Source organism: Gobio gobio (genome assembly GCF_949357685.1).
Source record: "Gobio gobio genome assembly, chromosome: 4".
Classification (NCBI taxonomy): domain Eukaryota; kingdom Metazoa; phylum Chordata; class Actinopteri; order Cypriniformes; family Gobionidae; genus Gobio; species Gobio gobio.
The window spans coordinates 3,623,448-3,642,309 of record NC_137100.1 but is presented as its reverse complement, the minus strand read 5'-3'; the positions used below and the strand labels follow the sequence as shown (position 1 = coordinate 3,642,309).

The 18,862-nt window shown below is 37.9% G+C and overlaps 1 protein-coding gene across 1 annotated transcript in view; it reads right to left on the bottom strand.

The window, feature by feature from the left end:
• Positions 1–11,378: 11,378 nt before the first annotated feature.
• tspoap1 (TSPO associated protein 1) overlaps positions 11,379–18,862 on the bottom strand; it is a 207,330-nt gene continuing 199,846 nt past the window's right edge. Inside the window, exons 28-30 of the mRNA XM_079815420.1 lie at positions 16,991–17,107; positions 16,777–16,815; positions 11,379–11,792 (exon numbers count right to left, since the gene is read on the bottom strand). Of these exons, the coding sequence (XP_079671546.1) occupies positions 16,783–16,815; positions 16,991–17,107 (150 nt within the window). The 3' untranslated portion in view covers positions 11,379–11,792; positions 16,777–16,782. The remainder of the gene's footprint in view (positions 11,793–16,776; positions 16,816–16,990; positions 17,108–18,862) is intronic.

The following is an 18,862-nucleotide window of genomic DNA, read 5'->3' as shown; positions in this document are numbered from 1 at the left end:
CCTTTTTCCACTCAGCTTTTTATAATTGTTCAAAAACCATGCTGTTCTGACCTCAGACACACACACACACACACACTTTTAAAAAATCCCCTGGCTTGGCTCTCCACACATCGTCTCGGGTTGTCATGGTTGCAAACAGACTTTGAAAGGCTGGTCTGATAAAGAGAGCTGGGGAATTGAAACCCGGGCCGGGGTTCCCTGTATGAAAATAAACGCTCAGGCCTTCAAACCCAAGCCGCTCGAAATGAGAAGGAAGCTTCTGCAGTATCTGATGTCCTTGCTCAGATATAAAGAAACAGAAGACGGCTGTGGTTTCATGCCACTCATGTCAATAACCACTAAAGCTACAGACCAGACCCTCTTCAAACCACCACGTTCCAAAAGATCTGGGTTAAATATGTTCTCATTAATCGACATTAATGTTAAGCGGGAACATCAAACTAAACCACAGCTGCAATCCTCCCAGCGTTAGAAGATGCTTTGTGAAATCAATCGTAGGCTTTAAGCATCTACAGTTGCTCTGTCGCACGCATGCATGTCTTTTGCAGGTGTTGCACACAGGAAATAACACACACGAGTCCTTCCTGTGCCTGATCAGATCAGCTATTCATGTCTGCTCTTTTACTTCACTTTAGACCATATAACGTGAATTCAGTCAACCGTGCAGACACACAGAGTTATAAAGTCCTGGCACACACAGTCCTGCGCCGGCTGATAATTCACTTCCCTCTGATGGGGATTTAAGACACACACTTTGGCATTTCCTCTGGTGTTGCAACTGTTAAGCAACGGGAGAACGAACCCAAAGAGCTCAGGAGAGCAGAGAGCAAGATAAGACGGAAAAACTCTTATCTGTGACATGGGCTGCACTTTACTCGAAGGAATCCGTGTTAATTATGACAGTTTAATAAGTAGGGTTTAGGGTTAGGTTTGGAACATGGACACTGTCAATTAAAGTACATTTTTTGAACCCAAATGCTGGGTTCGGTCATCTCATTGGCTTATTTTTTTATCTTTTTAACCCATGTGCTGGGTAGTTTTTCTGTTGGGTCATTTTACCTGAAATGCAAATGACGAACCCCCTCACATACACACTCAGCGCTGGGTCAGTGTAACCCAATGTTGGGTAGTCTGCATGCGCCAAACCGGTTAAAACTGGATGCATTTGTCAACGGCCATATTGTTTTCACATCCTAAAACGTTTACTAAATGCGTCGGTTGACTGACCCAGCACTATGTCAAAAACAACCCAGGAAATGGGTTAATGTGTAAAAACCCAACAAGCTGGGTTAAAATAACCCATAATGTGTCCTGTCCGATATTTCCCCAGCGCTGGGTTGGCAAATAACCCAGAAATGGTTGTTTTTAACCCAGCATTTTTGAGTTTACTGGTAACTACTTGGGTTAAGGTTAGGGTTAGGTGTAGTCCAGTTATTTCCCATCACTATAGAAAATGCTGGGTTTAAACCCAATGGCCGGGTTTGTCCATATTTGACCCAAATTTGTGTTAAAACAACCCGGCATTATTTAGAGCGCAGTTACCCAACCCAACCATTGGGGTTAAAATTGTAATTTAAAGATTTTAACCAAAGGTTGTTGTTTTTTTTTTTTACCCTAATTTGGGTTAAAACAGCCCATCATTTTTTTTAGAGCAGTTATTGTAATTACTGTAATAAGCACACATTCTAAAAATGCTGGGTTGTTTTAACCCAAATGTGGGGAAAATATGGACAAACCCAACCATTTAAACATTTAATAAAAATAATAACCCAAATTTGGGTTAAAACAGCACATCTCTTTTTTTTAGAGCACAGTTATTGTAATTACTCTAATACGTACAAAAATGCTGGGTTATTTTAACCCAAATTTGGGTCAAATAAGGACAAACCCAACCATTGGGGTTCAAATTGTAATTTAAAGATTTTAACCACGGTTAAAAGATTTTTTTTTACCCAACAGCCCATCACTTTTTAGACCGCAGTTATTGTAATCACTGTAAGTACACACATTCTAAAAATAATGGGCTGTTTTAACCCAAATTTGGGTTACAGAAATGGTTGTTTTTAACCCAGCGTACCAGAGTTTACTGGTAACTACATGGGTTAAGGTTAGGGTTAGGGTTAGTACAGTCATTACCCATCACTATAGAAAATGCTGGGTTTAAACCCAATGGCCGGGTTTGTAATTATGGCCGCAGTTATTGTAATTACTCTAATACGTACAAAAATGTTGGGTTGTTTTAACCCAAATTTGGGTCAAATATGGACAAACCCAACCATTGGTTTTTAAAAATGTAATTAAAAAATGTTTAGCCCAACAGCAGGTTGTCCCTATTTGACCCAAATTTGGGTTAAAACAGCCCATCATTTCTTTTACTGTAATAAGCACGCACACACACACACACACACACACACACACACACACACACACACACACACACACACACACACACACACACACACACACACACACACTAAAAATGCTGGGTTGTTTTAAGCCAAATTTGGGTCAAATATGGACAAACCAAACCATTGGGGTTCAAATTGTAAATTAAAGATTTTAACCATTAAAAGGTTTTTTTTTGGTTGTTGTTTTTTTTACCCAACAGCCCATAATTTTTTTAGAGCACAGTTATTGTAATTACTGTAGTAAGTACACTTATTCTAAAAATTATGGGCTGTTTTAAACCAAATGTGGGTCATATGTGGACAAACCTAACCACTGGGCTAAAAAATGTAATTTAAACATTTTAACAAATAGCAGGGTTTGTCCATATTTGACCCAACTTTGGGTTAAAACAGCCCATAATTTTAAAGCGCAGTTATTGTAATTACGGTAATGCGTACACAATCAAAAAAATGCTGGATTGTTTTAACACAAATTTATGTCAAATATGGACAAACCCAATCATTAGTTTTAAAAATGTAATTAAAAAAAAATTAACCCAACGGATGAGTTTTTACTATTTTTGACCCAAATTTGGGTTGAAACAACCCAGCCTTTTTAGAGCACAGTCATTGTGTTTACTGTAATAAGTACATACACTCTAATAATTATGGGCTGTTTTAACCAAAATTTGGGTCAAAAATGGAGAAACCCAACTTTTGGTTTTAAAAATGTAATTAAAAATTAATTAACCCAACGGACGGGTTTGTCCATTTTTGACCCAAATTTGGGTTGAAACAACCCAGCCTTTTTAGAGCACAGTCATTGTGTTTACTGTAATAAGTACATACACTCTAATAATTATGGGCTGTTTTAACCCAAATTTTGGGTCAAAAATGGAGAAACCCGACCGTTGGTTTTAAAAATGTAATTAAAAATTAATTAACCCAACGGACGGGTTTGTCCATTTTTGACCCAAATTTGGGTTGAAACAACCCAGCCTTTTTAGAGCACAGTCATTGTGTTTACTGTAATAAGTACATACACTCTAATAATTATGGGCTGTTTTAACCCAAATTTGGGTCAAATATGGACAAACCCAACCATTGGGGTTCAAATTGTAATTTAAAGATTTTAACCACAGTTAAAATATTTTTTTATTTTTTTTAACCCTACAGCCCATCATTTTTTAGAGCACAGTTTTTGTAATTACTGTAGTAAGTACACACATTCTAAAAAATTATGGGCTGTTTTAACCCAAATTTGGGTCATATGTGGACAAACCCAACCACTGGGTTTAAAAATGTAAATAAAAAACGTTTAGCCCAAAAGCAGGTTGTCCATATTTGACACAAATTTGGGTTGAAACAACCCAGCATTTTTAGAGCACAGTCATTGTGTTTACTGTAATAAGTACGCACACTCTAATAATTATGGGCTGTTTTAACCCAAATTTGGGTCAAAAATGGACCCGTTGGTTTTAAAAAATGTAATTTAAAAAAATTTACCCAATGGCAGGTTGTCCATATTTGACCCAATTTCGGCTTAAAACAACCCATACTTTTTTTTAGAGCAGTTATTGTAATAACTCTAATAAGCGCACACTCTAAAAATGCAAAAATATGGGTCAAATGTGGACAAACCCAGCCAAATGTAAAAATGGGTTTGACCCAGACATGGGTTGAAACAACCCAGCATTTTCAGAGTGTGTATGAACACGAGGAACTGTGTGCGTTTGAACCATTTTATCCTTTAACACAAACCTCTGAAACATTTAACTCCCATGAGTTTGCAATCGCTGAATAGAGAAAACGATTCCCAATGCTGAATCCCAGGAACTGGCCTTGACCCGGGTGTTTAATGGCCAGTGAGCCGCTTTAATAATCGACATGAATATGCGAGAACACAAATGAGCCGGTGGGCAAACAGCAGCGAATGACAGACGAGTGTGAGCCACTGACTGTTATGCCTCTTCCTGTGTGGTTTAACACCACGTGATTGGCAGCGAGGATAAATACCGGCACTTCTCCTCTTTTAGGCCCATTTCTGCTTGGGCTGGAGAGGAAGACGCTAAGAGTCCCGGAAAGACCCTGGAGAGGAACTTGACCAACACTGGGGATGTTACCCAGCCAGAGGACGGATGGGTAACGTATGCTTATGCCTATACTAGCAAGATATCATTTGCATTTTAGGTATGTAGGTATTTTTTTTTTATTATTGTTTTAAATCTGTAGCATTTTGAGATTTTGTTTGATGTAAAGTGTGTTACAAATAAAATGTATTATTATTGTTATGTTTATTATTGTTCCACATGATGCATAACTTGATGTATTAATGTTCTGCATAAATATGTGTAAATTTTTTCTCTTTAACATCCGGTCATGTTTGACGCATGTCAAAAAAATAGTCATTATTGACTAATCACATGTTGAAATATATTTTTTTAAATGTGTTTCTGCTCAGCTTTAGCGTTTAAAGCACAACAAATGTTTGCATATTTTTCCATCATTGCCGTGTCTTTTTTATTAAATGCACAAACCCAAGAAAAACAGTATTTTAAATGTGTGTGAGCAAGAAAACGCCTTGTTTTGAAGGAAAAAGCTTACTCATGTCAATCAAAATGGCCGCCGTGTGACGTAAGTTGGCATTGTGCATTTTGAACATTTCTGCTTATCGATTTACAAAAGTTGATGTGATTGTGCACACACTTTGCGATATGTTTGCATGTGCACCAATTAATTCGGTTCAATGAATTACGAAAATGTCATATGTTCACGTAGCATATTTCCCCATTTCTATGTAAAGTTTGGGTGGGGTTCACATGCGTGTGAAGTGTGTGTGTGTGTGTGTGTGTGTGAAGGAGCCGCCTGCGATCTCAAGCGTTGGACCTCCAGAGGAGACACCTGGACATTTGGAAGTACAGTGCAGTCATCCATAAAGTAGAAAGCACTACTAAACCCCTCGCCACAGTGTAGTGTTTCCTACTTTATGGATGAGTGTACTGTTGGCTGCTGGGATGCTTCACGACGGAGAACCACGCCAGAGAGAAAAGAGGAAGCCGCTTGGTTTCGTAAAGCCGCACACGTCTCATAGTGTCACAAAAACATCCACGTGAGACGGCCGTGCGCTTACACAAACCAGAGCTTTCTCTCCAGTTCTGTTGATGCAAATCTTCAAAACCTCAATAAAAAGCCAAACTCAGTTCAGTCTCAGAGTCCATCATTCACCACGCAAACACTCATTGTATGTGAAAATATACTTTATTCCAGTAAAAAGTCCATATTGCAACAAGTCATTCACTACGACATCCCCCCAAAAAAAAACATGCACGAAAAATAGAAGCAATATTTACAGGTGAGTCTCCAAAAGACGCGTTAGAAAAATGTACAAAAGAACACAAGAATAGAGTCTCTATCACCCAACTCTCGCTCTCCAGTGCAAATACACTTTTTTAAGATGCGTTTACTTTGCAAAGGACAAAACAAGACACAAATACATCACATGGCCTCCTCCGCGCACTGCCAAACACAGGGTACGTGCAACTACTACAACACACAGAGTAATTAAGGCCGAGTATAGATGGAGATCCATCATGCATGCAGGCGTCACGGACACTTGAAGTTAAGACTAAACCACGTCTTGTAAGGCTAGTTTGTATCATGGCCTGTGGGATGTGTGTGTGTGTGTGTGTTCGGCATGCGTCTGGGTTATAGTGCAGCGAGGGGGAAGTGTAGAGCGAGTGCAGAAAACAGTCAGAGAAACGCTCCTTTAATGCGTTATTATAACTCGTAATTACTTCATTTGAAAGTTTATGCTTCAAATACGAACAAATCAACTTCATTCAAAGGGAAAATACGTTCATTTTAAGGTGACGCAAGTCTCACGCAAGTACATTGTAATTATTCATTAACTACATGCACTTACTATAGAGTTGTCGTCACTTTAAAATAAAGTGTAACCCGATTTTGAGAATTAAATGCGTGTTTGAGACCTTCACCTACTTCCTGTCTGCGAGGAGGTTTGGACTCTAGCTCCGCCCCCCTCGAAACGGCTGGCGTTCTGTGATTGGTTGTTAGTCGCTGTGGTTTTTGGCAAGAGGATGGACTGTGGTTTGGACAGTCTGGCCTAAGATGAGCACGAGCTGACTTTAGACGCACAACTGACGAGCAGCTCGACCTGAGAAATGATTTCACAGCAGCCCTGTTACACACTAACGCTAGCACTTTTCAAACGGAATTCAAATTCAATTCATAAATAAATGAAAAAATAAACAAAAATGTAATGTTTTAAATGTCGTTGTATGATGAAAACTTTCTTGTAAATCCGAGAGTTTAACTTTCTACCAATTATATAAGAGTTGTATACAGTAAAAAAATACAATAAATAAATAAAATGAAATAAAAAACGTATTTAAAAATAAAATAAATGTAAGACAAAAAAACAAATGCTTGCACATTTCAAACTAAATTAAAATAAAACATTTAAACAAAAACAATAAAGAAAAAAATAAATAAATAAAAATAAATAAATGTAAGACCAAAAAACAAATGCTAGCACATTTCAAACTGAATTAAAATAAAACATTAAAAAAAAAATAATAATAATAATAATTGAAAGAAATAAAAAATAAAATAAATAAATAAATTTAAGACCAAAAAACAAATGCTAGCACATAAAAAAAAAAAAGAAATAAAATGTTTTAAATGCATGTATGATGAAAAATTGAAAAAAAATTCGTAAATCTGAGAGTTTAACTTTCTACCAATTATATAAGAGTTGTATAAATTAAAAATTTAAGAAATAACAAAAATAATAAATAAAAATAAATAAATGTAAGAACAAAAAACAAATGCTAGCACATTTAAAAATAAAACAAAAAATAAATAAAATAAACAATAAAATGTTTTAAATGTGTGTATGGTGAAAATTTGAAACCTTTCGTGTAAATCTGAGAGTTCAATAAAATAAAAATAAAAATAATTAATTAATACAAAATAAAATAACAAAATAATTTAACTAATACAAAATAAAAGGGTTTAATTAATAAAAAATTAAATAAATTGAAAAATAAATAAAATAAAATGTTTTAAGTGTGTGTATGATGAAAATTTTATTTTAGAGTTTAACCTTCTAAAAATGACATACAATTTGAATAAAACAAATAAAGTAAAATAAAATAAAAATAAATTAAAAAATAAAATAAATGTAAGACCAAAAAAACAAATGCTAGCACATTTCCAACAAACTTCACCAGCATGTGTTACATGTCAAGAGTGTGTGTGTGTGTGTGTGGTGATACGCTCACATGCCGTGACTTTACAACGCTCCTAAAACGGAGGAAAAGAAAAGAGGAACAAAATAATTACATAGAGAAAAAGTTAAGACAGAGCTCATGCAGAAAGAAGCCAATGTTTGTCTCTCTCTCTCACACACACACACACACACACACAGCACGTTTATACCGTATCAGACGTACGTGAATAAATTATTACTGTTATTAGAGTTCCATGTCCATGATTTGGAGTAAAAGGCGAAGCTGAAGTGAAATCAAACCTGTACAGCTTCAGACATTGAGTTTACAGAGACAGACCATAATAATGCCACTTCAGCATGCAAATGACATAAATCATAAAGCTGATTATACATATTGTTTTCATAGTTTGAGCCAATGAAAGCTTTTTTAATTAATAAAACTGCATAATGAAATTCTCATTCATATTTGAACATCACAGAAAAAAGCCCACAAGTGGGTAGAATATAATAAAACACTATATTCAGTAGAATATTAATCATAATAATAATGTGAAACTGCAGAAAATATGGATGGGATATACTATCATACTATTAATATTTTCTCCAGTAAGAATAAGTGGAACAATACGAGCGCACTGCTTTAATCAGATTAAGGGACACAGTTCTGCAGTCTTGGACCCTACATGTAGTGCAACATATTCCTGTGGGGACTTTTATTTTGTCACCCTCCATTTTATATTCCCAGAACTCTTGGAATCGTTTTTCATCTCCTCATAAGTGTGCTTTTCCTTTCAGTGGAGGATGCTTGATCGTTATGTCATGTGTAGAGTTAGTATGTGTAGAGTTAACATGTGTAGAGTCAGCATGTGTAGAGTTAGCATGTGTAGAGTCAGCATGTGTAGAGTTAGCATGTGTAGAGTTAGCATGTGTAGAGTCAGCATGTGTAGAGTTAGCATGTGTAGAGTCAGCATGTGTAGAGTTAACATGTGTAGAGTTAACATGTGTAGAGTCAGCATGTGTAGAGTCAGCATGTGTAGAGTTAGCATGTGTAGAGTTAACATGTGTAGAGTCAGCATGTGTAGAGTTAGCATGTGTAGAGTTAACATGTGTAGAGTCAGCATGTGTAGAGTCAACATGTGTAGAGTCAGCATGTGTAGAGTCAACATGTGTAGAGTCAACATGTGTAGAGTCAGCATGTGTAGAGTTAGCATGTGTAGAGTTAGCATGTGTAGAGTCAGCATGTGTAGAGTCAGCATGTGTAGAGTCAGCATGTGTAGAGTCAGCATGTGTAGAGTTAGCATGTGTAGAGTCAGCATGTGTAGAGTTAGCATGTGTAGAGTCAGCATGTGTAGAGTTAACATGTGTAGAGTTAACATGTGTAGAGTCAGCATGTGTAGAGTCAGCATGTGTAGAGTTAGCATGTGTAGAGTCAGCATGTGTAGAGTTAGCATGTGTAGAGTCAGCATGTGTAGAGTTAGCATGTGTAGAGTCAGCATGTGTAGAGTTAACATGTGTAGAGTTAACATGTGTAGAGTCAGCATGTGTAGAGTCAGCATGTGTAGAGTCAGCATGTGTAGAGTCAGCATGTGTAGAGTCAGCATGTGTAGAGTTAGCATGTGTAGAGTTAGCATGTGTAGAGTCAGCATGTGTAGAGTTAGCATGTGTAGAGTCAGCATGTGTAGAGTCAGCATGTGTAGAGTCAGCATGTGTAGAGTTAACATGTGTAGAGTCAGCATGTGTAGAGTTAACATGTGTAGAGTTAACATGTGTAGAGTCAGCATGTGTAGAGTCAGCATGTGTAGAGTCAGCATGTGTAGAGTCAGCATGTGTAGAGTCAGCATGTGTAGAGTCAGCATGTGTAGAGTTAACATGTGTAGAGTCAGCATGTGTAGAGTCAGCATGTGCAGAGTTAGCATGTGTAGAGTCAGCATGTGTAGAGTCAGCATGTGTAGAGTCAGCATGTGTAGAGTCAGCATGTGTAGAGTCAGCATGTGTAGAGTCAGCATGTGTAGAGTCAACATGTGTAGAGTCAGCATGTGTAGAGTTAACATGTGTAGAGTTAACATGTGTAGAGTTAGCATGTGTAGAGTCAGCATGTGTAGAGTCAGCATGTGTAGAGTCAGCATGTGTAGAGTTAACATGTGTAGAGTCAGCATGTGTAGAGTCAGCATGTGCAGAGTTAGCATGTGTAGAGTCAGCATGTGTAGAGTCAGCATGTGTAGAGTCAGCATGTGTAGAGTTAGCATGTGTAGAGTCAGCATGTGTAAAGTCAGCATGTGTAGAGTCAGCATGTGTAGAGTCAGCATGTGTAGAGTTAGCATGTGTAGAGTCAGCATGTGTAAAGTCAACATGTGTAAAGTCAACATGTGTAGAGTCAACATGTGTAGAGTCAGCATGTGTAGAGTCAGCATGTGTAGAGTCAGCATGTGTAGAGTCAGCATGTGTAGAGTCAGCATGTGTAGAGTCAACATGTGTAGAGTCAGCATGTGTAGAGTCAGCATGTGTAGAGTCAGCATGTGTAGAGTCAACATGTGTAGAGTCAGCATGTGTAGAGTCAGCATGTGTAGAGTCAGCATGTGTAGAGTTAGCATGTGTAGAGTCAGCATGTGTAAAGTCAGCATGTGTAGAGTCAGCATGTGTAGAGTCAACATGTGTAGAGTCAGCATGTGTAGAGTCAGCATGTGTAGAGTCAGCATGTGTAGAGTCAGCATGTGTAGAGTCAGCATGTGTAGAGTCAGCATGTGTAGAGTCAGCATGTGTAGAGTCAACATGTGTAGAGTTAACATGTGTAGAGTCAGCATGTGTAGAGTCAACATGTGTAGAGTTAACATGTGTAGAGTCAGCATGTGTAGAGTCAGCATGTGTAGAGTCAGCATGTGTAGAGTCAGCATGTGTAGAGTCAGCATGTGTAGAGTCAGCATGTGTAGAGTCAGCATGTGTAGAGTCAGCATGTGTAGAGTCAGCATGTGTAGAGTTAACATGTGTAGAGTCAGCATGTGTAGAGTCAGCATGTGTAGAGTCAGCATGTGTAGAGTCAGCATGTGTAGAGTTAACATGTGTAGAGTCAGCATGTGTAGAGTCAGCATGTGTAGAGTCAGCATGTGTAGAGTCAGCATGTGTAGAGTCAGCATGTGTAGAGTCAGCATGTGTAGAGTCAGCATGTGTAGAGTCAGCATGTGTAGAGTCAGCATGTGTAGAGTCAGCATGTGTAGAGTCAGCATGTGTAGAGTCAGCATGTGTAGAGTCAGCATGTGTAGAGTTAACATGTGTAGAGTCAGCATGTGTAGAGTCAACATGTGTAGAGTCAGCATGTGTAGAGTCAGCATGTGTAGAGTCAGCATGTGTAGAGTCAGCATGTGTAGAGTCAGCATGTGTAGAGTCAGCATGTGTAGAGTCAGCATGTGTAGAGTCAGCATGTGTAGAGTCAGCATGTGTAGAGTCAGCATGTGTAGAGTCAGCATGTGTAGAGTCAGCATGTGTAGAGTCAGCATGTGTAGAGTCAGCATGTGTAGAGTTAACATGTGTAGAGTCAGCATGTGTAGAGTCAGCATGTGTAGAGTTAACATGTGTAGAGTCAGCATGTGTAGAGTCAGCATGTGTAGAGTCAGCATGTGTAGAGTCAGCATGTGTAGAGTCAGCATGTGTAGAGTCAGCATGTGTAGAGTTAACATGTGTAGTCACAGCTTTAAATGGTGAAACTCTATTCACATGAGTATTGCGATTCTTTTTTTATTTTTTTTGCAAAAGAAGAAACAGTCCGACATGAAAGCGCTGGTGAATTTGCGTCATTATGGCAAAACATCAGAGAATGAGAAGGATTCTCCTATTGTTCACTCACACACACACACACACACACACACACACACACACACCAGTAAAAGTGCAATCTGCAGATGCTCACGCCGGCTGAGCTACTCCTTCTTGCTGGAGCCCAGCTTTCTGAAGAGCTTCCTGCCCTTGGAGAAGAAGCCTCTCTTCTTTTTCTCTGGGAACGGAGGGGCCGCCGGTGGAGAGGAGCTCGGGGCCGGTTTCTGCTCAGGGTCCGGCTCAGGGCTGGGGTCGGGGTCGGGGTCGGGGTCAGGGGTCGGCTCTGGATGAGCTGGAGGAGAGGAGCTGACGGGATCCAGATGATCCCATGAGTCTGTCTGGCTCACCTGGCACACCAAAGACAAAGACAATTACACAAGAGCTCAATCAAATAACAGAAATTAAATAGTAAAAAAATAAATAAAATATAAAATAAAAAAATTAAAAATTAAAATAAACTAATTTAATTAATAAAAAAAATATATATATATATATATATATATATATATATAAAAAATAAATAAATAATTGAATTATTAAAAAATTAAATAATTACATTAATAAAGAATAAAATAATTGAATTATTAAAAAACTAAATTAATTGAAAAATGTATTAAAAATAAACAAAATAAAAAAATTTATTAATAAAAAATAAAATAATTAAATTAATAAAAAATAAAATAAATTGAAAAATAAATAAATAAATAAAATAACAAAATAAAATAAAGTTATTAATAAAAAAATTAATAAATTTAATAATTAAATAATTAAATTAATAAAAAATGAAATAAATTGAAAAATAAATAAATAAAATAACAAAAAAAAGTAATAAAATAAAAAAAAATTATTTGTAAAAAATTTAATAATTAAATTAATAAAAAATAAAATCAATTGAAAAATAAAAAAATAAAATAAAAAAATAATTTAATTAATAAAATAAATAAATAATTTAATTATTAAAATAAATAAATAATTTAATTATTAAAAAATAAAATCAATTGAAAAATAAATAAATAAAATAATTTAATTAAAAATGTTTTAAATGTGTGTATGATGAAAATTATATATTTTTTCTTGTAAATCTGAGAGAGTTTAACTTTCTACCAATTACATAAGGATTGAATAAAATAAATAAAATAATAAAAATAAATAAAATATAAACAAAAATAAAATAAAATGTTTTAAAGGGTTAGTTCACCCAAAAATAAAAATTCTGTCATTAATTACTTAATTTGGCGATCCAAACAGCTGAATCGACTCACTGATTCATAACGCTTCGAAGCTTCATGATGCCGTGTTTTGAAATCGTCATCACTATATAAGTCGTTATTTAGGGTTTTTTTGCGCACAAAAACTATTCTCGCCGATTCAAAAGTTATTGTAGAACCACTGTAGTGAGATGGACTTTGTAACGACGTCTTTAGTGTCTTTTAAGGGTCTTGAGAGTGAACCGTGCATTGAGCCAATGGAGGCCTTTCAGAGCCATCAGATTTACACTAAAATATCTTCATTTGTGTCTGAAGATGAACGGAGGTCTGACGGGTGTCCAACGACATGAGGGTAAGTAATTAATGACAGAATTTTCATTTTTGGGTGAACTAACCCTTTAAATGTGTATGTGTATGCTGAAAATGTAATAAACTGTTTCTGGTAGGATCTTATTAGGATCGTCCAGTCCTTAAGAGAGCTTACAGTGTGAAATCATTGCCCATATGAGAGACTGTGAGGATTCCCAGAGGAACACAGAGCCACATCTGACACACAGCTCACACTAAACACACTCATGAGGAGAGGGGAAGGATCAGAACATGAACAGGGAATATTGATTTGAGTTTAAAGGGCCAGTACAGATAAAACATGAAACAGATCATCATGTTTCAGACACTTCCTTCTGTAGAACACAAAACATATTTTGAAGAATGTTGGGGTCCAAATCAGGGTTATTATCGCTGACTAAAACTAAAGTTATTAAATCATTTTTGTTACCTGAAATAAATAAATAGAAGAAAAATAAATACAAAAATTATAATAAAAAAGTATATATGATGAAAAATTGGAAACTTTTTCTGGTAAGATCTTATTAAAAGGGTCATGAACTGGCTTTTTTAAATTTGTTTATACTGTTGTCTGAGGTCAACTTATTGTTTTTACATTCAGAAACATCATAATGAGTCAGTAATAGGCTATTTTCTGCCCTGGTTTTGAGCTTCTCTCCTGGAACGCTGGGTTTTGATGGGCGTGCCGCACTGAAGACTTGGAAGTAAACGCCCACGGCTATGATTGGATAAGCTCTGCATATTTAATGAGCTTCAGCTCCCCTGTGAGTACACATGAGGCATTGTTTTGAAAACGGCAACCGGAATGAATCGCCCTCAGGACTCGCAAAATATCTTTATCAAACAAACACAATGATTTCACTCTCATCCACCTGCGATTGATATGAATGTTATTTTACATTACTTGGCCCGCCCGATCAGTGGATATAAGCGTGACTGCGCATCACACACACACACACACACACGCGTGCGCGCGCACGCGCCAAGTACGTTGCAGACAGCAAAAACTTCCACAATTGTATTTTTCTTTCAAATATCAAGTCAAGAGAACTAACTAAATGTTTAGTTAGACATGTACACGATGTAACATTGTATTTGATCTGTTAAGGCCTGTTCACACCGGGACGATTTTCGCACGCGTTTATCGCCGACGTTTAACGCCTCGGGACTAAACAATGGGCGCCAATGTGAGTGTTCACATCGACGCGCAAAACGGCAGGCGTAAAAGCGTCATTTCTAAAAAAAAGCCTCGGGTTCGTTTTTTTATTTTGACGCGGCGCGTAAAAAACTGGCCGACCAATGAGATCGGCGCTTTTGTTCACGTGCCTGGAGCTGCTGAAGTGACAGTAAAACACGACTTGGTGGCGCTCAAGCACAAAACGCTCTTGCCGAGCACACATTGATACGACGAAGAAGTAGTAAGTAGACAAAGAAGAAGATGAACTGCTAATGCTGCTTGCCAGTTAGCAAAAAGTGTGTGAATGGTTTTGTCCATATACATAATATGTCTATGGTTTTGGCAAGCACGTAAATACTGTCTCTCTTCTCCTTCTGTGTGACAAGCGAGTGTCAGAGGCTTAAAGTGCCGCAGCACCATCTTGTGTACGGGAGCGCATCGACTGAATGTGCACGTTCACTCGGCGCAGCGCCAGTGAAAATCGCTTGGGTGTGAACACTCAAGACGCGCCGAAAAACGTCACGAAAAACGCTGGCGATAAGCGCGTGCGATATTCGTCCCGTTGTGTACAGGCCTTAACAATGCAATACTATCACATAAAAAACATGTTTTACTCACATTAGTGAGTTGCTTCATTCATTCATGTAAGGCCTAGTCCACACGTACACGGGTATTTTTATAACCAGAGTTTTTCCTCCTCCGTTTTAAAAAACAATCGCGTCCACACAAGCACTGTTTAAAAAAAATCTCTGTCCACATGAAAACGCAAAACCACGCTATGATTGGCTGCCTGATTTCCACATGGGTCCCATCCACGGCACTGATGAAACCCTTGCCTTACTACTATTTTGTATTATTGAATCATGGCGCCTCTGTTCTGCAATACAATGAGATAACTGCGCATGTATCTGTATACGTGTGATAAGCGCTGTTATTAAAAGCTACGTTCGCCATTGCATAGACTCCACTCATGTAGCTAAATAAAAGAGATAACGGCGCACAAACTGACGTCAAACAAAGGAGAGAACGGCGCACACTTCGACTTAACAAGCCAGAATCTCCAGTTTCACCGTCCACACGACAATGCTGTAACCAGAGTTTCTAAAAATCTTCAACTTGGCCGGAGTTTTCAAAAAAGTCTGGTTTCAGTAACCGGATACTGCGTTTGCGTGTGGACGAACAGCCAAACCGCGTAGAAAAAGCTGCGGTTTTGAAAATACCCGTGTTCGTGTGGACAGGGCCTGAATCTCATCCTGTCTGCAAATCCAGTCTCTTGTTTACAAACGAATCCGCGGTGAAATGAAGGAACAAACGCTCAATGTCTTCCCCACGTGAGCTGGATAGCTCGGTGGGCGGGGCTTTCACCACACGAGATCTCTCGTTTTATGGGCTTTGTGTCAATAAAAGCTTTTCTTTGACTAACAAGGAAGTTTTCAGCTCTGAAACTTAAGATAAGAAAATATAAGGATATTCTTATATTACTATGACCTTTTATGTATCAAAAGCTCAAGGGAAAGTTGATTTCTCAATTCATCACCCCTTTAACTTAAGAGTCCTTACGAGATCTGAGAGTTCACTTTCTACCAATTACACCAGAGCTGAACACAATAAAATAATAAAATAAAATAAGCAAATAAATTAAAAATAAAAAATAAAAAATGAAATAAAATAAAATAAAATTAATAAAATAAATACATTTTTATTAAATAACAATAAAAAACACAAAAAACTAGATAAATAAAATAAAATAAATTAACTAAATAAATGTATTAAATAATAATAAAAAACTACAAATAAATAAATAATAAAAACACAAAACTAAATAAATAAAATAAAACAATACAATTAATTAAATAAATATTTTTATTAAATAATAATAAAAACACAAAACTAAATAAATAATATAAAAAATTAAATAATGAAATAAATTAAATAAATAAATGTATTAAATAATAAAAACTACAAAAATAAATGAATAAAATAAGAACAAAAATAAATAATAATAATAATAATAATAAACACAAAAACGAAATAGATAAAATTAAATAATAAAATAAATAAAAATGTAAATAAATAATAATAAAAAAATACAAAAACGAAATAAATAAAGTAAATATAAAATAAAATAATAAAAAATACAATAAAATAAAATGTTATAAACTATTATTAACTGGAAATAAATAAAAACTAAAACTGTACAAAAGCACAAAACAAAATTGCTAAAACGAACTAGGATTAAAACGACAACAAAAAAACACCTATTCATAATTCGAATAAATGATATAATAGTATATAAAACAAACATAACTGGACCCCACCGACTGACAGAAATGTTTTGGGGATGAAATATTACTGTAAAATGCCTTATTATTTTGTGAAAAGGAAGAGAGTTTGGAACGATGTGCATGTTTTACTCTATTGGATTTCTTTCTGAGCTTCTCCTTTTGTGTTCCACAGAGGAAAGTCACTCACTCAGGTTTGGGAAAGAAAGAGGGCGTGATGATGATGATGTCATTCATCTCTGGGTATGGATTGTATGATTGACAGTGAGTAGGAAAGCAGACACTAGAGAGGGTTTCAGATCTGTGAAGGACTTACTGAAGGTCACTGTTTAAAGTGAACACCTCTCCTGTGCTTCTGAAAACATGCAAAATAAAGACAAACACAGAGAGATAAAACATGAGACGACATGCAGAACAGAAGACGAGCGCTGTTGATCAGTCACACGCTTACACTGTGATGGACAGAACACGATGGAGAACACATGCAGTGATAAACGTCAACACACACACACACACACACACACACACACCTGTGAGTCTCTGCGGCTCTCCGTCACGGCGTGCTCCGGCCGGCCGTCCTCCTCCGTCTCTGGAAAAGCTTGCAGGAAGTTGGAAGGCACGAGGCCTTTGTGTCCATTGAGGTCCCCCTGGAGACATCGACAAATCCCATCATGCACTGCTCATACTCAATAATACTCAATAATAACACAATATTTATTACGCAGCCTTGAATCTTGCCATCCATCCATCCACCAATACATCCACCAATACATCCATCCATTCATCCATCCATTCATCCATCCATCCACCAATCCATCCATCCATTCATCCATCCACCAATCCATCCATCCATTCATCCATCCATCCACCAATCCATCCATCCATTCATCCATCCACCAATCCATCCATCCATCCATCCATCCACCAATCCATCCATCCACCAATCCATCCATCCATCCATCCATCCATCCATCCATCCATCCATCCATCCATCCATCCACCAATCCATCCATCCACCAATCCATCCATCCACCAATCCATCCATCCATCCATCCATCCATCCATCCATCCATCCATCCATCCATCCATCCATCCATCCACCAATCCATCCATCCACCAATCCATCCATCCATCCATCCATCCATCCATCCACCAATCCATCCATCCACCAATCCATCCATCCATCCATCCACCAATCCATCCATCCACCAATCCATCCATCCATCCACCAATCCATCCATCCATCCATCCACCAATCCATCCATCCATCCATCCACCAATCCATCCATCCACCAATCCATCCATCCATCCATCCATCCATCCATCCATCCATCCATCCATCCATCCATCCATCCACCAATCCATCCATCCACCAATCCATCCATCCATCCATCCATCCATCCATCCATCCATCCATCCATCCATCCATCCCCCAATCCATCCATCCATTCATCCATCCACCAATCCATCCATCCACCAATCCATCCATCCATCCATCCATCCATCCATCCATCCATCCATCCATCAATCCATCCATCCATCCACCAATCCATCCATCCACCAATCCATCCATCCATCCATCCATCCATCCATCCACCAATCCATCCATCCATCCACCAATCCATCCATCCACCAATCCATCCATCCATCCATCCATCCATCCATCCATCCACCAATCCATCCATCCACCAATCCATCCATCCACCCATCCATCCATCCATCCATCCATCCATCCACCAATCCATCCATCCACCAATCCATCCATCCATTCATCCATTCATCCATCCACCAATCCATCCATCCATCCACCAATCCATCCATCCACCAATCCATCCATCCATCCACCAATCCATCCATCCACCAATCCATCCATCCATCCATCCATCCATCCATCCATCCATCCACCAATCCATCCATCCACCCATCCATCCATCCATCCATCCATCCATCCATCCACCAATCCATCCATCCACCAATCCATCCATCCATTCATCCATCCACCAATCCATCCATCCATCCATCCACCAATCCATCCATCCACCAATCCATCCATCCATCCATCCATCCATCCATCCATCCATCCATCCATCCATCCATCCATCCATCCATCCATCCATCCATCCATCCATCCATCCATCCATCCATCCACCAATCCATCCATCCACCAATCCATCCATCCATCCATCCATCCATCCATCCACCAATCCATCCATCCATTCATCCATCCACCAATCCATCCATCCATCCATCCACCAATCCATCCATCCATCCATCCATCCATCCATCCACCAATCCATCCATCCACCAATCCATCCATCCATCCATCCATCCACCAATCCATCCATCCATCCATCCATCCATCCACCAATCCATCCATCCATCCATCCATCCATCCATCCATC